The 25586-nt window shown below is 42.5% G+C and overlaps 1 protein-coding gene across 1 annotated transcript; it reads left to right on the forward strand.

Annotated features, from left to right (window-relative positions):
- The first annotated feature begins 884 nt into the window (after positions 1-884).
- LOC145416742 (uncharacterized) lies at positions 885-9529 on the forward strand. The gene is made up of 3 exons (XM_080285668.1): positions 885-1069; positions 6544-6746; positions 9351-9529. Exons 1-3 carry the CDS (start codon positions 885-887, stop codon positions 9527-9529), a joined length of 567 nt encoding a protein of 188 aa, XP_080141794.1.
- Positions 9530-25586: the final 16057 nt, after the last annotated feature.

Here is a 25586-nt window from a genome sequence, read left to right on the forward strand (position 1 = left end):
TGGTATACATCTACAAAGTGAATATTTCTCCATCACATGAACCAACTCACTGGTGGGTAGAGCCACTTAGGTATTACGGTACTTATTTATTTATTTATTCATTCATAGATCATTAACCTTCCTTCAGCCCCATAAACCGCCACCACAACGTTATAAATAGGTTGTTTTGCGTAACACCTCACCGATATTAAAGGATACTATGAATGCGCCACTTGTTGCTGTTATGTACGGGAAACAAGAACCCGTATCAACCAAAACTTCGAAAAAGACTCTATTATAAACTCGGGATTTTTACCGCTATCCAGGGCCCCGGGAGAAAAATAAGTGCATTGATGTAAAGTGCTAAGTGCATCGTTTTGTTTGTATAGGAGCTTTTGGCAAGGAGGAAGAGTGTGCCTCCCCACTGCCCCTCCTCCATCCCCATCCACCGCCTCAACTCCACATCATCTGAAGTTGCCAAGGCAGCGTCTTTTTCGCTAATCTCGAGATACTCCCCATTATCTACCAATAATTCTTAACATCTAGGTACAAGAGTTTAGCTTTGTTCTATAAATTCTTGCACAAATCAAGCCATGCTCTCGATATATTAGCACTCCTGTTAGCATCGTTTCGCTCGATCTTCAGATACCCTCATCCACGATATATATCGTGCCCTCATCCATTTTGCAATAATTCTTAACGTCGATGCAAGAAATCTAGCAATATTCTATCAATTTCTGCACAAATTTGAAAGGGGTCTTGATATTTTAGCAATCCTATTAGCTATATTTGGGGGGGGGGGAAGTTAGCAATTCTCTAGCGACTTTCCAAAGCAAGATTAGCGGTATTTGTGAATTTGTAGACGGCAACTGTCCACATCATCCCGATCTCACTCCCTCTCTCCGATGGTCGGGTTCCCTAGACGCCGTAAGGTGCCCGTGGCTCTAACATGCCTTTTACTGCTGTTCCTCTACTTGAAGAAGGGGGAACAAGTGCGTCACTACGAGTTATTCATCCCTCATCAGGAGCCCAAGGTTGTGTGGGACGTCCTCGCTGACTTCAGCAACGTAGCTAAGATGAACACCAGAATGTGAGTTCGAACTTCTTTCCCTTCAACGTCAATGAAACTAGAAGGTATGATACTATGATTCTAGTATATTTTTCGGCCCCGAAAGTATGCCAAGATTTACTAATACATTACTAGTACAGTTGGCCGATATAAACTCTAAAACATCACCTCCCAAGTTTCAAAATAATCTTAAGCCCCGGACACAGCCGAACACAGCGGACCTCCGGGATCATGAATGTTTATATTGTTTGTTTGCTTTTGACTGCACCAAACTTTTTAAATCAGATTTATTTTTCTATTTCCCCCCACCCGGTTATGGTTGCTGGGTTCGCCTCCCCTGCTTTAATTCAGATAATGGAGGGGTAATTGAAGTAAAGGTGGATTCGCATGCGGATTCTACGTAATGGTCACGCGAAAAAAAACACGCTATTCCTTTATGTCTGTACAGTTGGGGATAAAAGTTTGCTTAATCTCTTTTACCTCACATTTTTCTCTCTTTCAGCCCTTTTTACTTCACATTTTCCTCTGCTGGCTAAGCTGAGAGAGGCCTACTGTGTTTCTTTGCCAATAATTGATTCTGGTATCATGTGTCACAGAGGGAAGTGACAAACACGCCCTAAGTGTGTGAAGCAGAGTGAGCTTCTGTCCCCTATGAACCAACAGTGTAGTGGTGGTGGTGTGGAAGACAAGGATTAATGGTAGGGCATGTGATGGTAGTTTTATGAAAGGACAACAGCTGGGGGAAATAATATTCAAGAATGGTTTTAAAAGTGTGGGAAGACTGGACTGATTATTACTGGGATGAGATTCAGCAAAAGGGTTGGGTAGAGTTGGGTCGGGTGGGGGAAGAGTAGTGTGGGGTAGATTTGGTGGGTAGGGTAGAGTAGTGTGGGGCACAGTAGGGTAGGGTGGGGCAGAGTAGTGTGGAATAGGGTAGGTGGGTAGGGTAGAACGCAGACTAGGCAGAACGGGACGGAATAAGGCAGGACAGGACACGGCAGGGCAGAACCAGCAGTAGTTATGGTTGGGCCTTGGCTGGACACAAGCAGGCACGGCATGGGGTAGGGAAAGGGTAGGACAAGGCCAAGACAGGGCAGGGTATGGTATGGTATAGTATGGTATGAAATGATATGGTCTGGTATGGTATGGTATGGTATAGTAGGGCAGGGCAGGAAGGGACAGAACATGACAATAAAATAAGAGAGCTTTGCAGAAGAGGACAAGATAAGGAAGTACAGGGTAGATTACGACCCATGATGACTGGACAGAGCAGGACATAATTAAAAAGGAAAATTAAAGAAGGCAAGGGTAAGACAAGGAGTAGTTAGGGTAGGTCAGGGGGGTACAAGCAGTGGGAGGAGAGGGCAGGGCAGGGCAGGGCAGGGCAAGTGGTAGGCAGGGTAGGATAGGGTAGGGCAGGGGAGGACAAGGAGTGGTAGGAGAGGGCAAGGCAGAGCAGCATTGTAACAGAGTGTGAAGAATGGAGTGACGTCAATGAGGCTAGATAGTCCGGTGTGATGGGGAGGCTTTGTTCTCTGTCTCTGTCTGTCTGTCTGTCTGTCTTTCTCTCTCTCTCTCTCTCTCTCTCCTATTCTTAAACTTCTGCAATTAGATTAAATTTTTTCTTCCTCTTACCGGTAAAGCAAAACGCAATATTCTCTCTCTCTCTCTCTCTCTCTCCCTCATCACCCAAATCCCAGTTGGTGAGTTACACAATTCAGCAGTCAATTAAGGCAAACTCTGATAATTATGAAAGCAATACTGACAGATCCCAATGCTCATCTGTCTATCTATCTATCCATCTATCAGCTTCTCTATCTACCCTTCCGTCAGTCTATCTATTTAGTTATGTGTCTATCTATCTGTCTGTCTATCAGTGTCCATTTACATACTTAGCTTTCTGACGTCAATTTATCTCTATCTATCTATCTATCTACCTGTCTATCTGTCTCTTCTGTTTACTTACCTTTCCGAGTCTTTCTTTGTCTGCTCTGTATTATCCACATCTGAGAGAGAGAGAGAGAGAGAGAGAGAGAGAGAGAGAGAGAGAGAGAGAGAGAGAGACTTACACACATACACACACACACACACCACTGGGAGACCATAAAACCGGTGAAAGACAAGCACAACTCCAGAACCAAACCTCCTGCACAAGTTTTAATGGAGAATGTTCCGACCCGTCTCACCTACGAGGAGTAAAATTCCCTCAAGCCATACCCTTTCCACCTTAACTTGGCCTAAAATTACCCTCCCTCCATCACGAATGCTGAGTCGTGACAATAGATTAGCACTTGATATGATACTGGTCACGAAGAAGTGCTATGGAAAGAATATACAGCCGTAATAGCCTATATGATGATGGTAACAAAAATGCACTATGGAAAGGGTGTGGACGCAATACCCAGTCACGAAGAAGTGTTATGGAAAAGTTGTAGATGCAATATATGATGCCAGTCACGAAGAAGTGCTACGGGAAGGATGGTGCGCCGTTGTATTGGCCTTGACACCCACTAAGCTACGTGTAATAAGCTGCTGAAGGAGGAAAAGCGGAGCCAAGTGAGTGTAAAAGATGTATAGCAATCCAAGAATATATAAATAACTGTAGCCTACTTGAAAAGAGACACTTTCTTATATCTTCACTACTGTACAGACGCTTCCTTACACTACTGTACACAGGGGTCTAAAAAAAAAAGAAAAAAAAAAAAAGAAAAAAAAAATCCGGGTAACAAGAATACATACATAAAAAAATCCATGTCCTGAAGATATTAATGGACGTTTGCCAACCCCGTCAATAAATGGGCAATAAAATCAAATTTGTCTGGGGCTAACAGGAATATAAAAACTTTGCGTCCTGGTGCGATCAATGGACGCTTCCTAAACCTACGCGGAATAAAAGCATTTGACGGTAATATCAATAAAAATTAATACAGAAAGAAAATACATAAATCAAATATCTCTGTATTAAAATTAAAAATACGTAAATAAAATGTCAATTAAAGTTACTCCATCGACTCAAAGAGAACGTCATTTTTTATTTAACTTTTTTCCATCTTTAATTCCAGCGGTAACAGACAATTTATTATCTCAGAAATCCATCCATGCAGCTACTGAAGGGGTTAGTGAAGGCCGTGTCTAACCCCTCCTGCTCGAAAAGTCACTCCTACGTTGGATAAAATCGTCTGGCCGCAGCAAGAAAAATAACTAAGTCGTCACTGTACCGAATTTCATAATCTTTCGTAAGCGGCAAAAAAATAGTGTGACGATAGTGGGAGAAAAAATGTCATAACGAAATGGTTACGGAATGGGGGGAAAGTATCTGTCCTTTCTCCCTCTTTGCCACCTCTCTCTCTCTCTCTCTCTCTGAACTGGTATCGGGTTCTTTGCCGTCCTTTTGAAGTCTCCAAAATATTGCCTCCATTTTCTCCCTCCTTCCCCTCCCCCCCCTCTCTCTCTCTTACACACACACACACACACACACACACACACACACACACACACACACACACGGACACACACACGCACGCACGCACTCACACACGGACACACGCACACACACACATCTTTGACTCGTGTCTCACGCAGTCCTACTATTTTCTCATTTTTGCTCTCTCTCTCTCTCTCTCTCTCATCTACTTTCCCTTTTCCTACCTCCTTCATATTCCCTCTTCCTTCTTTCTATCTCCCTCTCTCCTTCATATTCACTCCCTTTCCTTCATCTCATTCGATCATTCCTGATTTCCTCTGTCTTTCTGCCTTTCCTTCCCTCTTCTTCGCTCCCTCACATTCTTCCTTCCTTCCTTTCCTGCTTCTCCTCCTTCACGCAGTTCTTCTCCTTACTCCCTCCTTCTCTTCATTTTTTTTTTAATTCGTTTCTTGCATCTTTATTCTTTTACATGCTTTTATCACTTTACCTTCCTTCCTTCCTCCCCATCTACCTTCCTTCATGCAGTCACTCAGTTTTCCCCTTCCCTCCCTCCATTTCTGCCTTCCCTCCTCTTTCCTCCATGCCCTTCCTGACTTTCTCCTTCACTCCCTTCCTGTTTCATTTCTTCCTTCCTCCTCTCTCCCTGCTTGCTTCCTTCCTTCTATGCTGCTTTCTTTCATCCTTCCTTCCCTCCTTCCTCCTCCCCTCCCTGCCTCGCTCACTCCTTTCCTCATTCACTCCTCTCCCTCCCGTACCCCTCCCTCTCTCTCTTTTACCTTCCCTGTTCCCCTTTAAGGAATAAGAGGAAAAACAGCAAGGGATAGGGATTTTCGCCTGACGCCCCCCTCACCTCCATTTACATCCGTTTCATATTTTCCTTACGGCGTTCTTTTTCTAGTATTCATCTCTCTCTCTCTCTCTCTCTCTCTCTCTCTCTCACTTCGCTCCTTTCACCTTTATTCCTCCCCTTTAAAGGATCACAAAGGAAAACAAACAACAGCAGATTTACTCTCTCTCTCTCTCTCTCTCACACACACACACACACACACACACACACACACACACACACACACACACACACACACACACACACACACACACACACACCTTCCAGCACGAGCGCCTGCAAGAATTCTGGAAATCTGGATTGGTGGAACGGCCAACTCGTGACCTATGAGGATTCTCTCTCTCTCTCTCTCTCTCTCTCTCTCTCACACACACACACACACACACACACACACTTTCATCCATCACCTCCTCCCTATTTCTTTGCTTCTCTTCTTCCTCTCCATACCACGCTTCCTCCATCACCCCCTCTATTTTCCTCCTACTTCCATCTACATTTCTCTCCCTCTCACCTTTCCTCCATCTTCTCACCTCTGTCTCCTCCCCCTCCATATATCATTAAGTTCATATACTCACTTCCAGTATTGATATCGCTCTACCATAATAATGCAACATCATCATACCGGCAAGTTATAATTACACTCACACACAGACAATATATATATATATATATTTATATATATATATATATATATATATATATATATATATTTATATATATATATATATATATATATATATATATATATATATATATATATATATATATATATATATATATGACTGAATAATGGACTGAAAAGGGAGGCTGCCAGAGATCATGCACCGTAGAGAGCAGCCATTAGGTGTCCAGGGCTTAGGCACATAAGCATGTTGGAGCCTTTATTATACAAAACGATACAATACGATTAACCTTCATACCTCTGGCTGACTCTAGGGGTGGAAAATTTGTCGAGGTCTGAGGGTTAAAGAATCGATGTGTCATGATGCAACCCGTATCACTCCTATTTTTCATCTCTCTCTCTCTCTCTGTCTCTCTCTCTCTCTCTCAGCACAGGCTGGGAGCTCCTTCAAGTCTGGAAACCTAGATCTTTGGAGCTATCGGATGGTGACGTACGGCAATGGAATACTATAAGGGCGCATTATATATCCAGTTAACATTATTTCTCCCTATTCCCCTATTTATATATCTCGTGCAAATCTCCCTCACTCTCCTCCTTTCCAGCACGGGTTGGGAGTTGCTGGAGGAGTCTGGTAACCTGGATCGCTGGAGTTATCGTCTGGTGAGCTACGAGGACATGCTGGGCGGCTGGTTGTTTGGCGTGAATGTGAACAGAGGCGAAGTGTTGGTGGAGCCCATCAACCCGCCAGACCACTACTACAGACAAGAAACCTACACCACTACAAGCCTGAGGGGACTCCTGACCAGTGAGTGGGGACCAACCTATTTATTTTCAGACACTGCTTTACGGGGAATCAATTATGCTGCAGAGTACAGCCTAGTTATGTTAATTCCTTCCTCCCTTTTCAAACACTATTACTAAGAAACCTATACCATCACCAGCTTCAGAGGGGTTTTGACCAGTGAGTTGGGAATTATATCAAGTTTACAGTTTTAGCCTATCACCAATGTCGCATTAAAATCAGTCATACGTATAGATGTAGGCCAGACCACTACTGCAAACAAGAGACCTTTTCACCACCTGCTTAAAAGGGCTTCCGACCAGTGAGTCTGAATTAGGTCATATCAATTTCACACCTATCACAGTTTTACAATAACTTACACGTATTATGGAACCAGTGGGTAATATTTATAGCTGCGCTTCACACCACTCTTGACACCAGACATACACCATTATCAGTTAAAGGGAACTTCAGACTAGTGTCGCGTTTGGGGCACTACCGCTTTACACTTGTTACGTGTACGTTTATCAAGGTGTTATCATTAATTACGTTATGCCTGAGGTAATATATAGTGTCTACGTTTGGCGCACAACCTGCTATGTACACAACCATTACACACCTGCTGTTTATAGTCTATCAAGTTATACAAGAGGCAATATATACAGCTGCAGGCCAGACTACTCCTACCGCCAAGAAACCAACACCACCACTAACTTGGGAGATCTCCTGACTACACGAGTACTCCTTTTACCTTTGCCTCTCTGTGCCATTTACTTGACAGATATCCACAACCCCTTACGGCTCACATGATGGCCAAGTGTAGACAGATTGGTGGGTCGCTTTGGCTGGTAACCAAGGAGATTCATTCGTACCTCATAAATATGGCTCATCGAATTTCACGCAACCACAACTTAGCATTATTTTGTTAGTGGACCAGTTCCGTCAAATGAAAATAAATCGACTATTGGAGGGGTCTTAAGCCTACAAATCTCGTCTGACCATAGCAAAGGTATAAAAACAAATAAGGTGAAAGTTTTACACGCTCTCAGCCCTTGGTTCTTTCTTTTTTCTCATGTAACCGTAACAAAAGTATTAAAAAAGGGGGGGGATTTTTTTTTTTGCACACTCAGCCCTTCGTTCTTTCTCTTTTTTCATTATTAAAAAAAAAAAGGCAAAAGATCATTAACCCCCACAATGGCCACTACCCGCTGTTTCAAAGGGGTATTAAAGAGGAGCTACTCTGATCCATGGGGAAAGAAGGAAGAAAACAAGGAAACAAGGGAGGGAAAGGAGGGAGGAAGGAAATTTGAGAAGGAAAAGAAGAGAAAGAAAGAGAGAAAAAGGGAAGGAAAGAAAGAAAGGAAAGGAAATGATATAAGGAAAGAAAGGAAAAGAGGGAGGGAAAAAGGAGGGTAGGAAAAGAAGGAAGGGAATGAGGGAAGATAAACTGAAGAAGAGGAGAGAAGGAAGGAAGGAGGGAAAGGAGAGGATTGGAGGGGAGAGAAGGAAGGGAATGATGGAGTGGAAATGGAGGAAGGACGAGAATATTGGCACCACTGAAGTGTGCAGGAAGGCAGGTGACAGAAAGATGGGCAGCAGGGAGACAGGCAAACGTGAGTCAGGCAGGGAGGAAGGCAGGATGAGGCAGGGATGATGGGTGTGACTAGCAGGGATGCTGAGTGAAACAAGGTAAAGGATGGAAGAGTGAGGCAGGGAGAAAAGCAGGGTGAGGCAGGGAGAAAAGCAGGATGAGGCAGGGAGAAAGGCAGGATGAGGCAGGGAGAAAAGCAGGATGAGGCAGGGAGTACGGCAGGATGAGGCAAGAAGGAGCTGGTGAGTGAGGCAGGAAGGGTTGCTGATTAAGGCAGGGATAGTGAATGAGGCAGGGTAAGACCAGGAAGAGTGGGTGAGGCAGGGAGGAAGGCAGGATGACACAGGGATGATGGGTGTGACACGGAGGAGCTGGTGGGTAAGGCAGGCTGGGATGGTGAGTGAGACAGGGAGAGGCAAGGAAGGGGTAGGTATGTGAGGCAGGGCGAGGCAGGAGAGGGTAAGCATGCCTGAAGAGGTGGGGGAAAAATAAAGTGAAAGCCAGTCAGGATGTGAGGCAGGCTAAGGATATGGTACAACGAACTTTCAACATTTCCTCAGCAGATCCGTGAGGTGACGCATTCTCAGCCTCCATCTCACAGTCCCTGCATCCTGACACTCTAGCTCCTACGTCTCATTTACATACCCATGAATGAAATAGGGACGTGACTTGTACATCTAACGGCTGGGTGTCGTGGAAATACATACAGTAATTAGGGAGGCAGTTATTGTACATTTTGCTAATTATAAGCAACACAAATTCTAAACCCTTCTTTATGTCTGTCTATGTACATGTATCTTATCTATTTTTCTATGCAACTTTCAGTATATCTATCCCAAAAGCCATGAACTCTGGACCATGAATTTCCATCTCTCTCTCTCTCAAAAAAAAAAAAGTCTCAGCCCTTACAGTCGAGAAAACTGGAACCATCACCCCCTCCCTCTCTATCCATCCACCCACCTGTCCATCAGTCTATCTTCCACCCTCTCTGTCCATCTCTTCATCCATCTCCAAGTCACCATTCTCTCTCTTCACAGTCGAGAACTCCGGCACTATGAACCTTCACCGTAGTCACCGTAGCAACACCCCAGGCACCCTCCTCTTTCACCGTACCCGCAGTGACTGTCCTCTGCTCTTCCACTTTTTATGCATAGTGGAAACAAACGCTAACAGGGCCGTGTTTTTGGAAAATTTGAGGAAGTGGTTCGAGAAGTAGTGGTGGAGGTGGAGGCTGGAGTAACAGGTAGTAGTGGTGGATGTGGAGGTTGGAGTGGTAGTGGTGGTGGTTAAGGTAGTAGTAATGACTAACTGTTGTGAGTGTACGTACATGTGTTGGTGGTGGTGGTGGTAGTAGTAGTGATGGTGGCGGTGGTTGCAGAAGTACTGTATTAAAAGTACCAGTAGTAATGGTAGTACAGTAGTAGTAGTAGTAAAACAGTACAAGGCACAGTAGTAATAGTGATGGTAGTACTAGTAACCGTGGTAATAATAGCAGTAATAGCGGTAACACAGTACTCATGACAGCAATAACGGGGAACAGCGTGGACCCTGACTCTGCCCTCAACCAAGTGCTAAGCTATCAGTGACGTCACCACACCCAAGATAACACAGCCTTGCATCACCAGCCACCTGACGTCATGAAGTACATCAGTTACGTCACTCTGAAACATGTTGCAGATAAGACTCCGGAAATAAGTTGCATGATTTTTACACCATATTAAGTTTTTATTATTATCATTATCATCATCATCATCATCATCATCATCATTATTATTATTAATATCATTATTATTACCGGTATTATTATTATTATTATTATTATCATCATCCAAGTGATTTTCAGTTCAGGAAGGCAGTCTCTAATCTCTAAGTTCAAAAAGTCTTTACTTGAATTAAAGAAAGTCAGGAAGTAACGAGATAAACAAATATAAATATATAAATAAATAAATAATCTTGAATAAAAAAAAACGGAAGTAACAAGATACTAAATATATAAACAAAAACAAATACATACATACACATACATACACATACATACATACACATACACACATACATACACATACATACATACACATACACACATACATACACATACATACATACACATACACACATACATACACATACATACATACACATACACACATACATACATACATACATACACATACACACACACATACATACACATACACACATACATAAACCTCACCGCAGTCAAGGAGTCAGACAGATATAAAAAGTTTACGAGAATTTTATCGAGGTGTTACATTCAAAACAAGTCGCAAAGGCGAAGAGGCGCCGACATCTCTAACGTCAGCGAGAATTACGACGCATTCCGGCGATAAATTTCAGGTGTGACGTCAGTGAGGTTACGTCATGATGAGACATTTAATACATATGGTTTTTTATTTCTTAGTTTTTAGTCAGTTACGTTTATTATTATTATTATTATTATTATTGTTATTATGGGATCTAACCACTTTAATTATCAGTGGGAAAGCTACGACGTTGATGATGATGATGATGACGATGATTAATATTATCATTATTACCATTATTATTATTATTACTGTTGATGTATCCACTTCTCCCCCCAAAAAAAAATTATGGTCACACTTATATACTCTTCAAAACACCAATACTGAAAGTAATAAATTTTCAGGACAAACTGGAGACATTAATTACATAAGCGACTAAATAATCCACCCAGTTTTTCGAGGTTGACTCTCTCTCTCTCTCTCTCTCTCTCTCTCTCTCTCTCTCTCATCCATCAACATTCCCAAAGCACCCTTTAATCAACACCCCCCTCCCCAAATCCCACTCTTCCCCCTGATTGGCCAGGCTACAGGTAAGTCCCCTCCTGATTGGCTCACATTTTGTTTACGTTGAGAGTTGCCAGTTGGTGTTTTTATCATCCCCTATATATTATGGCCTAAGTAACTCTGTCCATAGGCTTATTAATGGGACCAATTTTTTCCCCTTTTTTGGGGCACTGCGTGAGTTATGGTGTTATTACTGGGCAGGCGTTATTTATCATTAGCCTCTTCACTACCATGATGTGTTATATAATTTTATCATACTGTTCCGGTCGAATTTATTTTATTTTTATTTATTTTTTATTACTGGTGGGGTCAATGAGGCTGGTACAAGTCACGCCTGCACTAAATACCATCATCAGACGGTACAAACAATACAATAAAGTTACAATAGATTTTTAAAATAGAAAAATGAAAAAAAGGTTCCTTACTATAGATTTTTGAAAAGTTCCAGTTAGATAAGGTGAAATATATGACTTACACGAGTTGCTCAAATTTTTAGTACATAGCTAGTTTAAGGGAAAAAAAAAACAGGTTGAAATATGAAAAAAAAAATCACTTCAATGAATGCTTAATTGTCCACATACCAGTACTATTGATGGATAACTTAGGTGCAATTATCATTCAGTTAATTACTCATCTGGATACTAAATGATACAAGTCTTTAATTATACCCAGGTACTTAATTATGACCAGGTACTTAACTATCTAGGTACTTAATTATAACCAGGTACTTAATTATGCAGGTATTTAATTATTATCCTGTACTTAATTAGCCAGGTAATCATGTATGCGTATAATCGGATGTTTAATACACTAAGTCTGTAGATCTGTATTAAAAACAAAAAAAATTTAGAGACAAACTATCCATAATATTAAACCTACTATATATAGAAACAGGTTATTATTATAGAGCTGCCTACTAACCATCCATAATTTTAAATCTCTACATAATTACAGAGCTTTATATTAAAATTCTAGAGCTCTGTAAAGCCATATATAATTTTTTACTGTATTTTGTATGATAAAAAGACTAGAATAGTTTGTAAGATAAAAAGACTACATATCCAAACTAGTACAGACTATGAACACCTTTGTACAGAGACACCTGCCCAAAGTTTGACGAAGAGCTAGCGGAAAAATCGAACCATCTGAAATACACACTAGCAGAGATAGGATTTTCATTGAATTTCACCAGTTGTAGATTTTCTTCAGATGGTAATAGGAAGATGCTTGTTTCTTAGACTGTACCTTAAAAATTTCTTGATAAAAAAAAAAAAAATCAAGAAGGTGTAATTTTGCACTGGAAACATTTTGTAAGACAGTAAACAACGGAATCCCAGTATGGTGTAACTTTGTAAACATTTTGTAAGATAAAAACACATGCATACGAGATACAAACACACAAGCATATAAAAACACAAACATACGATTAAAGTAACACAAGCACATAAAAACAAAGCATAGTAAAAAAAAAACACACACACAAGCATATAAAAACACAAGCATAAAACAATTAACATAACATAAAACAATGAACACAAACGCATAAAAACAAATACATAAGATAATAAACACGTGCATATAAAAACACAAACATATAATAAACGCAAGCATATAAAAACACATGCACATAATAAACACATGCAATATTGAATTACCGTATGTAAAAACCATGAATCTTATACTCTGGAAATTTCCTAAGATAGTAAACACTAGAATCTCAAAAATGTGTTTCAATCCCCTATGACGCTCCATTGATAAAACTTGATAACAGATAAGATGCGTGTATCACTGTGGGAAGGTATGACAAGAGAGAGAGAGAGAGAGAGGGGGGGGGGACAAACCACCAGCTGAAGTGATCTTACCGTCCTCGAAAAGTCTGACGTAGAGCTATTTTTTAATGTACCTCGCAGAAAACGGAGACATTTTATGCAGAAAAGAAAGAACCCATGGCATAGAACCTGCAAAACTTCTGAGAGAGAGAGAGAGAGAGAGAGAGAGAGAGAATACTGGATGCGCATAATAATACAGTACAAATAATCTCATCATATCACTGACCTTTTAGATACATGAGGATCTCTCGGAGCGGCCCATTCAGTCAGTCACACGCTAAGCAATTTCGGACGCAAGGTGTTTCACGCCCGTAGACTTTTGCGATCCCCATATGACGGCCCTCATGATCCCGCATCTCTCAGGGGTGGTGCTTCTGTACTGTTTCTCCCGCCTGGGGATAGGAATATAATAATAATCACGTAGAACAATTAGGTAGTGTAAAATTCCATAAACACAAGAAACATAACCAAGAATACAGTATCGGAAATAAACCAAATAAATAAATAAACATAAATAAAGCGACCTAGAATACAATACCAAAAGTAAAATAAAATAATTTAAACCATAGGCCAGACTCAAGACACCAGTGTGCAATAAATCGCAAGTGAGTGCGAGATAAGACACTTGGCAATCCAGGTCGTTAAGGGGCGGCATGGCACTCAGAAACACGGGGAAAGCGACCTAATAACAGCTTACTCCTTGTCCATTAGCCAGACGCCTGGAAATTGGCCATAATTCTACGGGGATAATGCTGAGCTCTCTCTCTCTCACTCTCACTCACTCTCTCTCTCACACACACACACACACACACACACACACACACACACACACACACACACACACACACACACACACACACAGTTGAGGGCCAGACAGTGTGAGGGCAGCAGCGTTTTGTCTTCAAGCAGCAAGACTTTTTATTCGCCAACATCAAACGATTTCATTCAGCTGAGAGTGAGTCACAGGAGCCTCAATCACTGGCCCCACTAACCCTCTCATGGTGTGGAAAACTCTAGCATCCCACTCCATCTAAACCCCACTCGATTTTATTCACCTAAGAGGGTCAAATGGACGTAAGGGTTAACATTTTCACCATTAACCTAACATTTTCGCCATTAACGACAGGGGCAACTTTGGTACTACATATTCCAGCTGACACAAGACCAATTTATTAAGCCGAGTCACAGAAGCAATAGCGTTAATCTCTAACAATGGAGTGTCGGATTGTCTACTTCACTGACTTATTATTTATTATCCTTATTTATTCTTATTTTTTATTTACCCTCATTATCACAATACCTCTGACATAACGCACCTCGTCTCTACCAACCACGTAACTCAGAGGATGCATTTTCTTTTTTAATCTTGTTGCTATAGTTCTTGTACCTTAACCTGGCCCAGAAATTTTTCCCTTTGCAGCTTATTTCATGTAGTTCAGTGGGAGAACGAGACAATGCTATGGCTCTACATTTCCACTGCTCTTCCTCGTGACTAGCATCATATTCCAGGGCTAATTTATTAGCATTCACGATGGAGCGAGGGCAATTTTTGGCCAAGTTAAAGTGAAAAGGATATACCAGACAATTATATCCTGCTTGGGAGACATTTTAGGGGTTGGAGGGTAAGCTATTTACCTATATGGGTTACACACACGTCAGAGAGAGAGAGAGAGAGAGAGAGAGAGAGAGAGAGAGAGAGAATGTACTGTTTAGTGTGTGTGTGTGTGTGTGTGTGTGTGTGTGTGTGTGTGTAATGCTATAGTGAGAAGGAGGCAGCATTAGGGAGGTGTAGTGACTAAGTGTTGATCCAGTACACAACCCTGATTTATCACGGCTATAACTAACCTGTGTAATTCACCGCGTCGGTCAGGATCACTTGATGGTCGTGATCGTCAGCTTTTACCCTCCCGGAAGGGAGCTGAGAGCTCATATAGTCCGATCTAGGGGCAAGGCTGTGACCTTCACACATGCACACACCTGTCCCCTTGCTCAAGGGGGATAGTAACCACCTACTTCGTCCGTGAAACTTTTCGCAACCTGAGCGAGGTGCGAACTCCCGTCTACCAGATGGCAAGCGAGAACATTACCACTGAGCCAGCAAGCGGTGTGTGTGTGTGTGTGTGTGTGTGTGTGTGTGTGTGTGTGTGTGTGTGTGTGTGTGTGTGTGTGTGTGTGTGTGTGTGTGTGTGTGTGTGTTACAGAAAGGTACATAAACACACACCCCACACAAACAACACGATCCTAACTATGAGACCTAACCCAAAACTAAAAAAAAAGTCCAGATTTCCTTAAGCTGAATAAAAACGTTCTTAGTCAGCATAAAACACCTAAATTACAGAAAGAAAACAAAAAAGGTGAACTTCAGGTAGAGGGAGTCAAAAGCTGCTGAATAGGGAGCAAATGGAGCTTGGGAAATTGTGGAGTGCACTGGTATGGGAAGTGTATGGTAAAGACTGGCAGACCTGTAATTGGTGTTGGGAGGGGTATCGACCAGTTAAGAGAGGTGTAATGGAGTGCACAAGGGCCAGGTAGACGAGGCGACACGTGAGGTATACCCTTCCTGCTCAGTGGTTGACATCCCGTGCTTGGAGTGCGTGGGGTTCGGGGTCCAGTAAGTTATAGCCCTTTCACTCTAACCTGGTCCAGGTTTTCGTCCTTCTCCAGATTATTTCACGCAGGTCAGTGGCAGAAAAACACAATATTGCAACTCCACGTCTTTCCACAGAACTCCTTTGCAATAGGATCATATTCTAGTGCTGATAATATTCTGAGAGATGGAAAAGCGTGAAAACTGAAAACAGGTAAATGTTAAAAGTGAAAGAAAAGGTGTAAAGTATTCTGGAAAAAAAAAAAAACGAAATCGGTGGAGCAAAAGTACGAATGAATGTGGAAAAAGTGTGGAAATGTGAGGGACCAGAGTGGAAAATGGAAAGTGAAATACGGAGTAGATGGAAAAGAATATTTCGAAAGGGTGAAGAATGGGAATAATGAAAGGAGAGTGGTGGTGAAAATGACAGGTTCTGGTGATGCACAGAGAAGGAATGTGGTGCCTGAGAATGTGACAATGGCAGAAGTGAAGAAATCTGTGGGAAAAAAAAAAATAAGAATGGGAAGGTAGATGTCGATGAGATTTGTGCAAATAAATAAATGCATAAATAAATACCGGTAAATATATAAAACAGATAAATAAAATACAGCGGGGAGTGGAATTAAACTGCTTACCCCACTCTTGTCACTTAACTTGAACTAGGTAGGTGTTGATGAGATGTGCTATTAATAATTAATAAATAAATAAATAAAGATAAATAAAATGCAGTGGGGATTGGAATGAAACTGCTTACCCTACTCTTGTCACGTTAATTTGGCATAAACCTAACTTTACCGTCTCTCCATCTTGACAAGCTGAGTTTTAACGACAGATAAAGACTAGAATATGATCCTAGTCACGAAGAAGTTCTACGGAAAAGATGTAGACTTGTAGAGTAGTTGTGTCTTTTTCTGCCACTATGGTGTATGAATAAGGCCAAACAAGGACAAAATGCTGGGCCAAGTTAAGGTGAAAGGAGTACATCAATCTCCCAGAATGCTTGTAGGAGTGGAATGGAGGGAAACTATTGAAAAGAATGAGGGAGGAAGATATACACAAAAGAATGAAGGAGGGAAGTGTTAGAAAAGGAGAAGAGCGAGAGAGAGAGAGAGAGAGAGAGAGAGAGAGAGAGAGAGAGAGAGAGAGAGAGAGAGAGAGAGAGAGAGATAGGAGCTGCAGTTGATAAGAGCGGAAATGGTGTCTAGGGTGGAGGAAATGAGAGAGAGAGAGAGAGAGAGAAAGAGAGAGAGAGAGAGAGAGAGAGAGAGAGAGAGAGAACGGGGGGATTACAAAGGATTACATAAAACCCAGGAGAAGCCCCACTACCACTGGACATACACAAGGCCACACATACACATACACGTACATATGGCCACATACACATACACGTACATATGGCCACATACACATACACGTACACATGGCCACATACACATCCATACATAGATGTAAATGTCACGCCGCCCTTGCATCTCTATAATCTTATCAGGAGCGTAGGGCCCCGGGGATAGGCTACACGGTTCAGATATATTAAGGCGCGAGTGACCAGTAGTTCGTCCTTGAGTGGCACTAAACAAACAGAAAACTCCAACCACGCCCCGGCTTTAAATCATCCTACTTGTTTATCGAACAAAAAAAAAAAAAAAAAAAAAAAAAAAAAAAAAAATGGAAAAATTAAAAAGAAAAACGAAAACTGTTTATCGGCCTTATAAGAAAAAATACTATGTATCTATAATAAAACACTTTTATCTCGGAAGGGCAGGCCACAAACAAATCGCCTCCACGTCACTCTGCCCTTTCTCCAACTCAATCCCCCTCCTCACGCAAATACCTCTCCACCCTTATCTCCAGTCAATCCAGCTACGTTATAAATCATCATCATTTTCATCACTATCCTTTTCATCACTAATCCCTTCAAGAAGACATGATTTACTGGTTAATTCTTGCCACCTCCATCACTATACCCGTTTTTCTCTAACCTGGCCTAAAATTATCATCTCTCTATCTTCACTGCTGAGATGAATGAACAGATTAACAAGTAAGATTTAGCAGTAAGTAGTTTCTTTTCAGCCACTGAGCTACGTGAAGTAAGCTGCAAAAGGAAGAAAATCTGGGCCAAGTTAATGAGAAAGATGTATTTTTCATTCTTCCTATATCCAGACGATATCATTCAGATCATAAATATATATATTTTTTTCCCCGAAGTTATACACTGCCTTCATTATCACGACGAGAATTTGGAGGAAAACTGTCGGGGGTAAGTGACAAGTTCTAGGTCTCCAAGGCTTAACGTAATCACTCTCACCACTAACACCATCATCACTATTACCACACCACCACCAACACCATCATCATCATTACCACCACCATTATTACCACTACCATCATCATCATCATTGCCTACAACAAAAGGAGTAGCAAAAATAATCTTCCTACACCAACAATGCACTCAGGGTGAAAAATTAGTAAAGAATAAAAGAGAACAATAAAGCACTTATGCCACTGAAAGGAGAGAGAGAGAGAGAGAGAGAGAGAGAGAGAGAGAGAGAGAGAGAGAGAGAATAAACAATGCTGTAATGTGTGAATGTACTGATCAAGGTAATTATGCTTGTCCTGTAAGTGTGTGTGTGTGTGTGTGTGTGTGTGTGTGTGTGTGTGTGTGTGTGTACAAATCTTGACCTGAGCACACACGGATACGGAGAACGCGTAAATCGATGAATCTGCACACACACACACACACACACACACACACACACACACACACACACACACACACACACAATGGAAGCACAGAAAGATAAGGAAGAGCAAGGCAGAGTGAGGCAGGCAGTGAGGCAGGGGGAGGAAGTCTGAGGCAGGGTATGGCAGAACACGGAAGAATAGGACAGGGTAGGGAAAGGTGGAGCATATATAGGGAGGGTGAGTAAAGTAATTTAGGTACGGCAAAGTGAGGCAGGGTGAGGTAGAGTACGGCAGAGTTAGGCAGGCGGGGATACTGTGAGGCAGGCTGAAGTACGGAGAGGGTGGGTAAAGCAGGTTGAGACACCGCGAGGCAAGGGAATTCATTTAGGCAATTTAGTCCCGTTCAGACCACTTCACCCTCATTCAGCCCCTTCACCCCCGCTCCGCTTTAGGTCAACACGGTACAAGCAGGTCAGTGAGGGCCAATTAAGGTCTAGTTTGGCCAGGGATGATCCTCTCAATTAAATTCTTGTTATTGTAGCCCAGTGTCTGTTCAATCGTCCTCAGATAATCAGGGTCATTTACGGCGAATTACGTTCATTCAAGTTATTTACATCTCTCCATTTACGCCTAGTTTCGTCCATTCAAGTCATTTATATCTTCTTCAGTACCAGGATGCGTGAGTTGTGCAAGGGATTGGTTCTGGTACTGATACTACCCTTATCTACAACCAGTACCAACAGTAGATCTACCAGCACTACCTTTCTAACCTATACTACCCAGCCTAATATCTACTTCTTCAGTATCAGGATGTCGTGCAAGAGACTGGTACTGGCTTTGGTACTGACACTAACCCGGTCCAGCATCAGTACCACCAGCAGCTACCAACGCCATTCGACAAACATGAGGTGTGTGGACTCTCTGCTAACAGCTCTGGTGCCTTCTGTGGCTGTCTGTGCCGCTATCTGTCACAAAGGTGGGTACTGGATGAAGGTTGTTTTTAATGTCTGTTAAGAGTTTGTCACTATAAATGTCTGTCTGTCTAAATGTCTCTGATGTGTGTGTGTGTGTGTGTGTGTGTGTGTGTGTGTGTGTGTGTGTGTGTGTGTGTGTGTGTGTGTGTGTGTGTGTGTGTGTGTGTGTGTGTGTGTGTGTGTGTGTGTGTGTGTGTGTGTGTGTGTTTGTGAATTCATGTCTCTTTCTATGTTTGGCGTTTTTTACTCTATACTCTTCCTGTTTGTCCTGCTGTCTGTTACGTGGCTGGGTGCAGGACGGCTATTTCTGTGTTTGTTTACAGCCTCTCTCACTTTAAAGGTCATGCTATCTCCACATGAGTTTTGCAGAGATTTTTTTACTTGGTGTTATACATGGTTTTCAATAACTTCTTTAATTACCAGTAAAATCATCTGGCCGTAGCATGAATAAATGGAGAGAGAGAGAGAGAGAGAGAGAGAGAGAGAGAGAGAGAGACAGACAGACAGACAGACAGACAGACAGACAGAGAATCATCACAGTGAACGGAATATATTATCCAAATTTTCCAGGTAATCAATCAGCCTTTGTTTTTCTGTTCTCTCTCTCTCTCTCTCTCTCTCTCTCTCTCTCTCTCTCAGGATCCACATTACCATTACAGAGTCGAAATGTGCAGCCTTCAGTGTGGGCGAGCCAGATGTGGATGTGGGGGTTGGTGGTGGAGGAGCGGGTGTAAGTGTGGGTGTGGGTGTGAGGCTGTGTGAAGTGACTGACAACCCAGATACCTGTCAACCAGCCAGCCACTACCACACCTACCTGCCCACCTCTACCACACCGTCTGCCACACCACCTACTGCATCTACTCCTCCCACCACACCTACCACCTCTGCCACACCACCTACCACAGATGCTGGTACCACGACACCTACCACATCTACCACGACACCTACCACAGCCCTTTCTACCACAACTACCGCGACACCTACCACAGCCCTTATTACCACATCTACCACAGTCCTTACTACCACAACTACCACATCGACCACCACCACTGGTATGTACTGAATTTATTTTATTTTTACCTCCAAACCCTTTCAGTAAAAAGAAAATAAATATCCCTTAATTCCTTCAGCTGTCACCTCTACCAAGGCCACTATAGACGGCCTTGCCTCTACCCTTTGCATGAACATCCTTACTCAGTAACGACCCCTATGACACACCACCCTCTATATCCCTCCTCAGTAACGATCCCTTCTCTCCTTACCTCCAGTTTCCTCTATGTACCCGTATGAATGGTATGTATTCTTTCTTTCTCTCTCTCTCTCTCTCTCTCTCTCTCTCTCTCTCTCTCTCTAATCCCACCCCGTCGACACATGTTGCAAAATCCCCACCTGAGTTCGATCCCTGGCACATGTTAAGCCTCTCATCCCCTTGCCTCTTTCTTTACCCCTTTATTCCCTCCCTCTTTCCTCCCTTCCTTTCTTTTTTCTATTTATTCCCTCTCTCTTTCCTCCTTTCCTCTTTCTCTCTTTACTCCCTCCCTCTTTCCTACCTTCCATTTTCTTCACCATCTTATTCACCATCTCCTCTCTCCTTCCTTCCTTCTTCTTTACTTCCTTAATCACTCTCTCTTTTCTCCCTCCATTTTTCTTTACTTCTCGATTCACTCCCTCTTTCCTCTCTCCCTCCTTCTTTATCATTTTTATTCCTTCCCTCTCTCTTCCTCCCCTCTTTCTTTATCTCTATTCTTCGCCCTCTGTCCCCCCTCTTTATTCCTACCTTTCCCCCCTCTCCATTTCTTTATCTCTCCTCCCCTTCTCTCCCTTTCTTCTCTCATTCTTGATATGCCCTATTCTCTCTTGTTTTATTTACTTTCCATTTTCTCCTCCTTCAAAATCTACTTTCCTTCCTTCCTTCCTACCTCCCCTCCCTCTCTTCATTCCTTCCATCCTACCCCTCACTCCTTCCCTTCCCTTCCCCTCCCCTTTCCTTCCGGCCTTCCCTACGTTGCAGGGAAACTCTTTAAAAGGAGAGAGAGAGAGGGGGGGGGGCAGAGGCAGCCTAAACTAAGCCTAATGGGGTACGGGTTATATTAACTTAAGTTTACGTTTTGGATTAGCTTGGCATTAAGAACACAGTTGTAACACAGTAACCCCCCCCACCCTTCTCTCTCTCTCTCTCTCTCTCTCTCTCTCTCTCAGAATATGGTGCACTGTGTTGTCCCTTTACCGCATATGTAGATCGAGTTTATGTGTATGTGTGCATGTATTTATGTGGGTGCGTATGCAAGTATGAACATTTTTACCGTCTCTGGGTATAGATTAAACAGTCCGTTCCCTAATCCACCTTTACATGTCACTTTTTCGGATTGTATGTATGCCTGTAACTTATATGGTTTTCGACTGATTCCTATCCTGTCTCCCTCCCCCCCATCTACAACCCCCTCTGAACTCCAGCGTCTACCTGTGTGTGTGTGTGTGTGTGTGTGTGTGTGTGTGTGTGTGTGTGTGTGTGTGTGTGTGTGTGTGTGTGTGTGTGTGTGTGTGTGTGTGTGTGTGCGTGCGTGCGTGCGTGCGTGCGTGCGCGCGCGCGCGCGCGTGTGTGTGTGTGTGTGTGTGTGTGTGTGTGTGTGTGTATTTTTTACATTTCCGACTCAGTTTACAACCCTCTACACCGCTTCCCCCCATCCCCAGACCCCACAGACCCGCCCTACGCATGCGACGCCCTGGGCCTGCCAACCGACATGGTGGCGAGCGGCATCAAGACCACCACCAACAAGAAGAAACTGGTGGGACTGTTTGCCGTGGACCATCCCTGGGTTAGCCCCACTGATTCCACCTTGACGGTCGTTAGGCAACAGTGTGGCACCTTTCGCTTCATCACCCAGGTCGACTGCAACCCGACACAATATGCATGTACGTTAACTGTCCCCATATACTAAAATCAACGGGTCATTTCATACCCTTCTAAATTATAGCGTTGATTTTACTCATATACTACGATCGCTTCATCACCCAAATCAATTGTAACCCAAAAAATATACATCTAAGTTACCTAACCCCATGTGTAAAGGTCAACAGTTCATTTAAACCCCTTCCAAAATACTGGCGTTAGCTGTACTCATATATTACGTTCACCAGTTCACTTTATGTCGCATACCTAATCCACTGCAAAGTAGAATGCAAACTCCTAACTTCTGACGATAATTAATGGAACGCCTGTGGTTATTACGTATCGTCAGCCTGCATCCCATACTAAAGAATGCAGTCAGCAACTACACAAGAGGGCCAAACGAGTTCCATCCTATTCACCTGCTTCAGAAGATATCTTAATACATTGGGAGCGATTTGATGTTTACGTATAGACCACTCCTCTCAAAAAAAGTACATATCAAAGTTGCAAGAGGATTCATGTATAACGTTCAACTTTTCTCTTAATACCAAAAAAAACAAAAAATATGCATGTGCAAATTACAGTATGTGAACTCATTTATTACAGTCAAACGTTTCTTTAAATCAAACAAAGCACACATGACCCTCATCGACTAGTTAAATCCATGGCTCGGTCACCATCATCCTTCACCACATCCACAATCACCACCATCCTAAACCACATCTCTACAATCACCGATATCCTTCACCATACCCACCCTTGTACGATTTTTATCATTCTCCCGCCCACAGACAATCGCCACAATCACCTGCATCAACCTTCATTATACGTCCAATCACATTCTTTCTTCACCTTATCTCCACAATCACAGTTACAATCATCACCATCCATCACCATATATCCACAAATCCTTCACTACTCCTTCACAGTCATCATCATCCTTCACCAGACCTCCACAATCACCATCATCCGTCATTATGTCTTCACAATCATCATCATCCTTCACCATGTCATCGCAAATATCGATTCAATCTCTATCATCCCTCATCCTATCACCACAATCTCTCTACAACCACCACTTCAGTATATTTCCCTCTCCCTCCCACAGGTACAGCGCTGCAAAACGTCCCCTCCTATCAAAACTGTGCGGAAGTTACGGTGAGCAACGGTGATAAGCTGGCAAAGTGTCCGTCGGGCCAAGCTATTACTACTATCTCTAGGTCACCCTCTAACGAGCAGTTTGAGACCATAAAGTGTTGTGACCTGCTAGTGACAGGGAAATAAACTGGTTGACTGACAGATAGATAGATATATAAACAGACATGCAGACAGGTAGATAGATAGACAGACAGGTACAGTAAGACATCAACAGACAGGCTGATAGATAACTATAGACATAGATAGACTGTGTGTGTGTGTGTGTGTGTGTGTGTGTGTGTGTGTGTGAGAGAGAGAGAGAGAGAGAGAGTCAAGAAGGAATATCTCGCAGGGTCCTATTCTACGTGGCCTTGGAGATTTCGTAACACACGTTCTCTAGTGACTTATCCTGAAGTTATAACTCAGGTTCCCCTTGTATGTTAGTGTATGTTAATGTCTGCTATGTTATATGAGAATCAGGGGTGCAGGGACAAATTTTGGGGATTCAGGGGAGTATTCTTGTTATTCTAGTCAGGTAAATAATAAGTGTAGTAAGTTATCTTCTTTTGTTCGAAGTTATTTATAAGTAAGATAAATTTCGTGAAGTGTCTACAATTCGTTTATGTCTAAGTTTTAATATGTCTACAATTTTTCTATAATTTGTCTCTTTAGTAATGTTTTTAGTTATCTTCTCTTGTTAGTAGTAGTTTATTAGTGTGACCAATCATATGAAGTGGCTACTGTTCGTTTACGTCTGTTTTAATAATATATCAACATTTTTTCTGTAATTTATCTATTTAGTAATCTATTTAGTTATCTTCGCTTGTTAGTGGTGATTTATTAATGAGAAAAATTTTGTGAAGTGCCTACAAGCCTCTTCGTTTATGCCTAAATCTTAATAATATATCCACAATTTTCCCCTAATTTATCTCTGTGACATGTTCCGAGAATGTACCGCATATATTTTTTGTATATCTAAAATTTACAGTACTTGAAATTAGTCTGGAGATTGCCTGCTGTACACTTAAAGGCAAATACGCGGGCTGATCATCCAGAACCCCAAAGATGAATTTCTCCCACAGCAAGTACACTGGAACACTCTAGACTCCCCCCTCTGTATAAATTTTAACTATTCATACAATACCGTCGCCATATGCTCTTTTGACATCCTGCTTCTGACATTTACACCGTGACTATATTTATACTGTGAAATCAACTGCTGACTGAGAGCGTGTTTCATTCTGTTAGCTTTATCCCCTTTCATCGTGGCTTTATTCTTATTTTTGTTCCTTTATTTCCATTTCGGCCGGGCGATTTTATTTAGTTTAACAAAAATCCCATGTTATCAGCCTCTAGGTTATGATGATCCCCCTCCCCCCTCCTCTCTCTCTCTCTCTCTCTCTCTCTCTCTCTCCAAGCAATTTTATTTGGCTTGGGGGCATTGTTCGAAATGGAGGGTTATATATACCCTTCAATAATCCCTTCACTGCTAAAGGTCTGAGTAGTCCAGGGGAGAGAGAGAGAGAGAGAGAAAATCGTCCTCATCCCCTTCAATACCATGACTTACTTTATTCCTACAAACACCCGACGATTTCATTCAGCTAAGGATGAGTCAAAGGTGCCTGAGAAAATTCGGAGGAGGAGGAGGAGGAGGAGGAGGAGGTGAGGTTGGAGAGGTTGGAATCTTGCTTTAATGTTTGAGAACGCCAGATGTGTAAAAGGATTATTGACGATAATTTTACACGCGGCTTCATTTTATCCTTTGATGCATGTCCCCCAACGCCATCAAAGAACCCTGATCTGGTTAGGGTGATGGTGGTGGTGGTAGGGGGCGATAGTGGTGGTGGTGATGGTAACAGTGGTTGCACGGGGTGATACTGCTGGTGGTGGTACGGGGTGGTGATGGTGATACTGGTTGTGGTGGTGGTGGTACTGGTGGTGGTGATGGTGGTGGTGATACTGGTGGTGGTGGTGGTGGTGGTGATGGTGATACTGGTGGTAGTGATGGTGATACTGGTGGTGATACTGGTCGTGGTGGTGGTGGTGGTGGTGGTGGTGGTAATACTGGTGGTGGTGGTGGTAATACTGGTGGTGGTGGTGGTGGTGGTAATACTGGTGGTGGTGGTGGTAATACTGGTGGTGGTGGTGGTGGTGGTGGTGGTGGTAATACTGGTGGTGGTGGTGGTGGTGGTAATACTGGTGGTGGTACGGGGTGGTGATGGTGACACTTGTGGTGGTGTAGCTATGTTATTTTTCTCATGTATCTGGTATATAATATTTTGATGTTTAACGCACCGACGGGTAGACAGACAGATAGATAAACTGATCCACTATACAGACAGACAG

This window comes from Coenobita brevimanus, chromosome 107 (assembly GCF_032717465.1).
Source record: "Coenobita brevimanus isolate Jiangsu-jjx chromosome 107, ASM3271746v2, whole genome shotgun sequence".
Taxonomy (NCBI): domain Eukaryota; kingdom Metazoa; phylum Arthropoda; class Malacostraca; order Decapoda; family Coenobitidae; genus Coenobita; species Coenobita brevimanus.

Coding starts and splice junctions, on each gene's coding strand:
- LOC145416742 (XM_080285668.1), top strand. CDS start 885: ATGGTCGGGTTCCCTAGACGCCGTAAGGTGCCCGTGGCTCTAACATGC. Junction 1,070..6,543: donor GCTAAGATGAACACCAGAAT/GTGAGTTCGAAC, acceptor CCTCCTTTCCAG/CACGGGTTGGGAGTTGCTGG. Junction 6,747..9,350: donor CCTGAGGGGACTCCTGACCA/GTGAGTGGGGAC, acceptor CTCTCTTCACAG/TCGAGAACTCCGGCACTATG.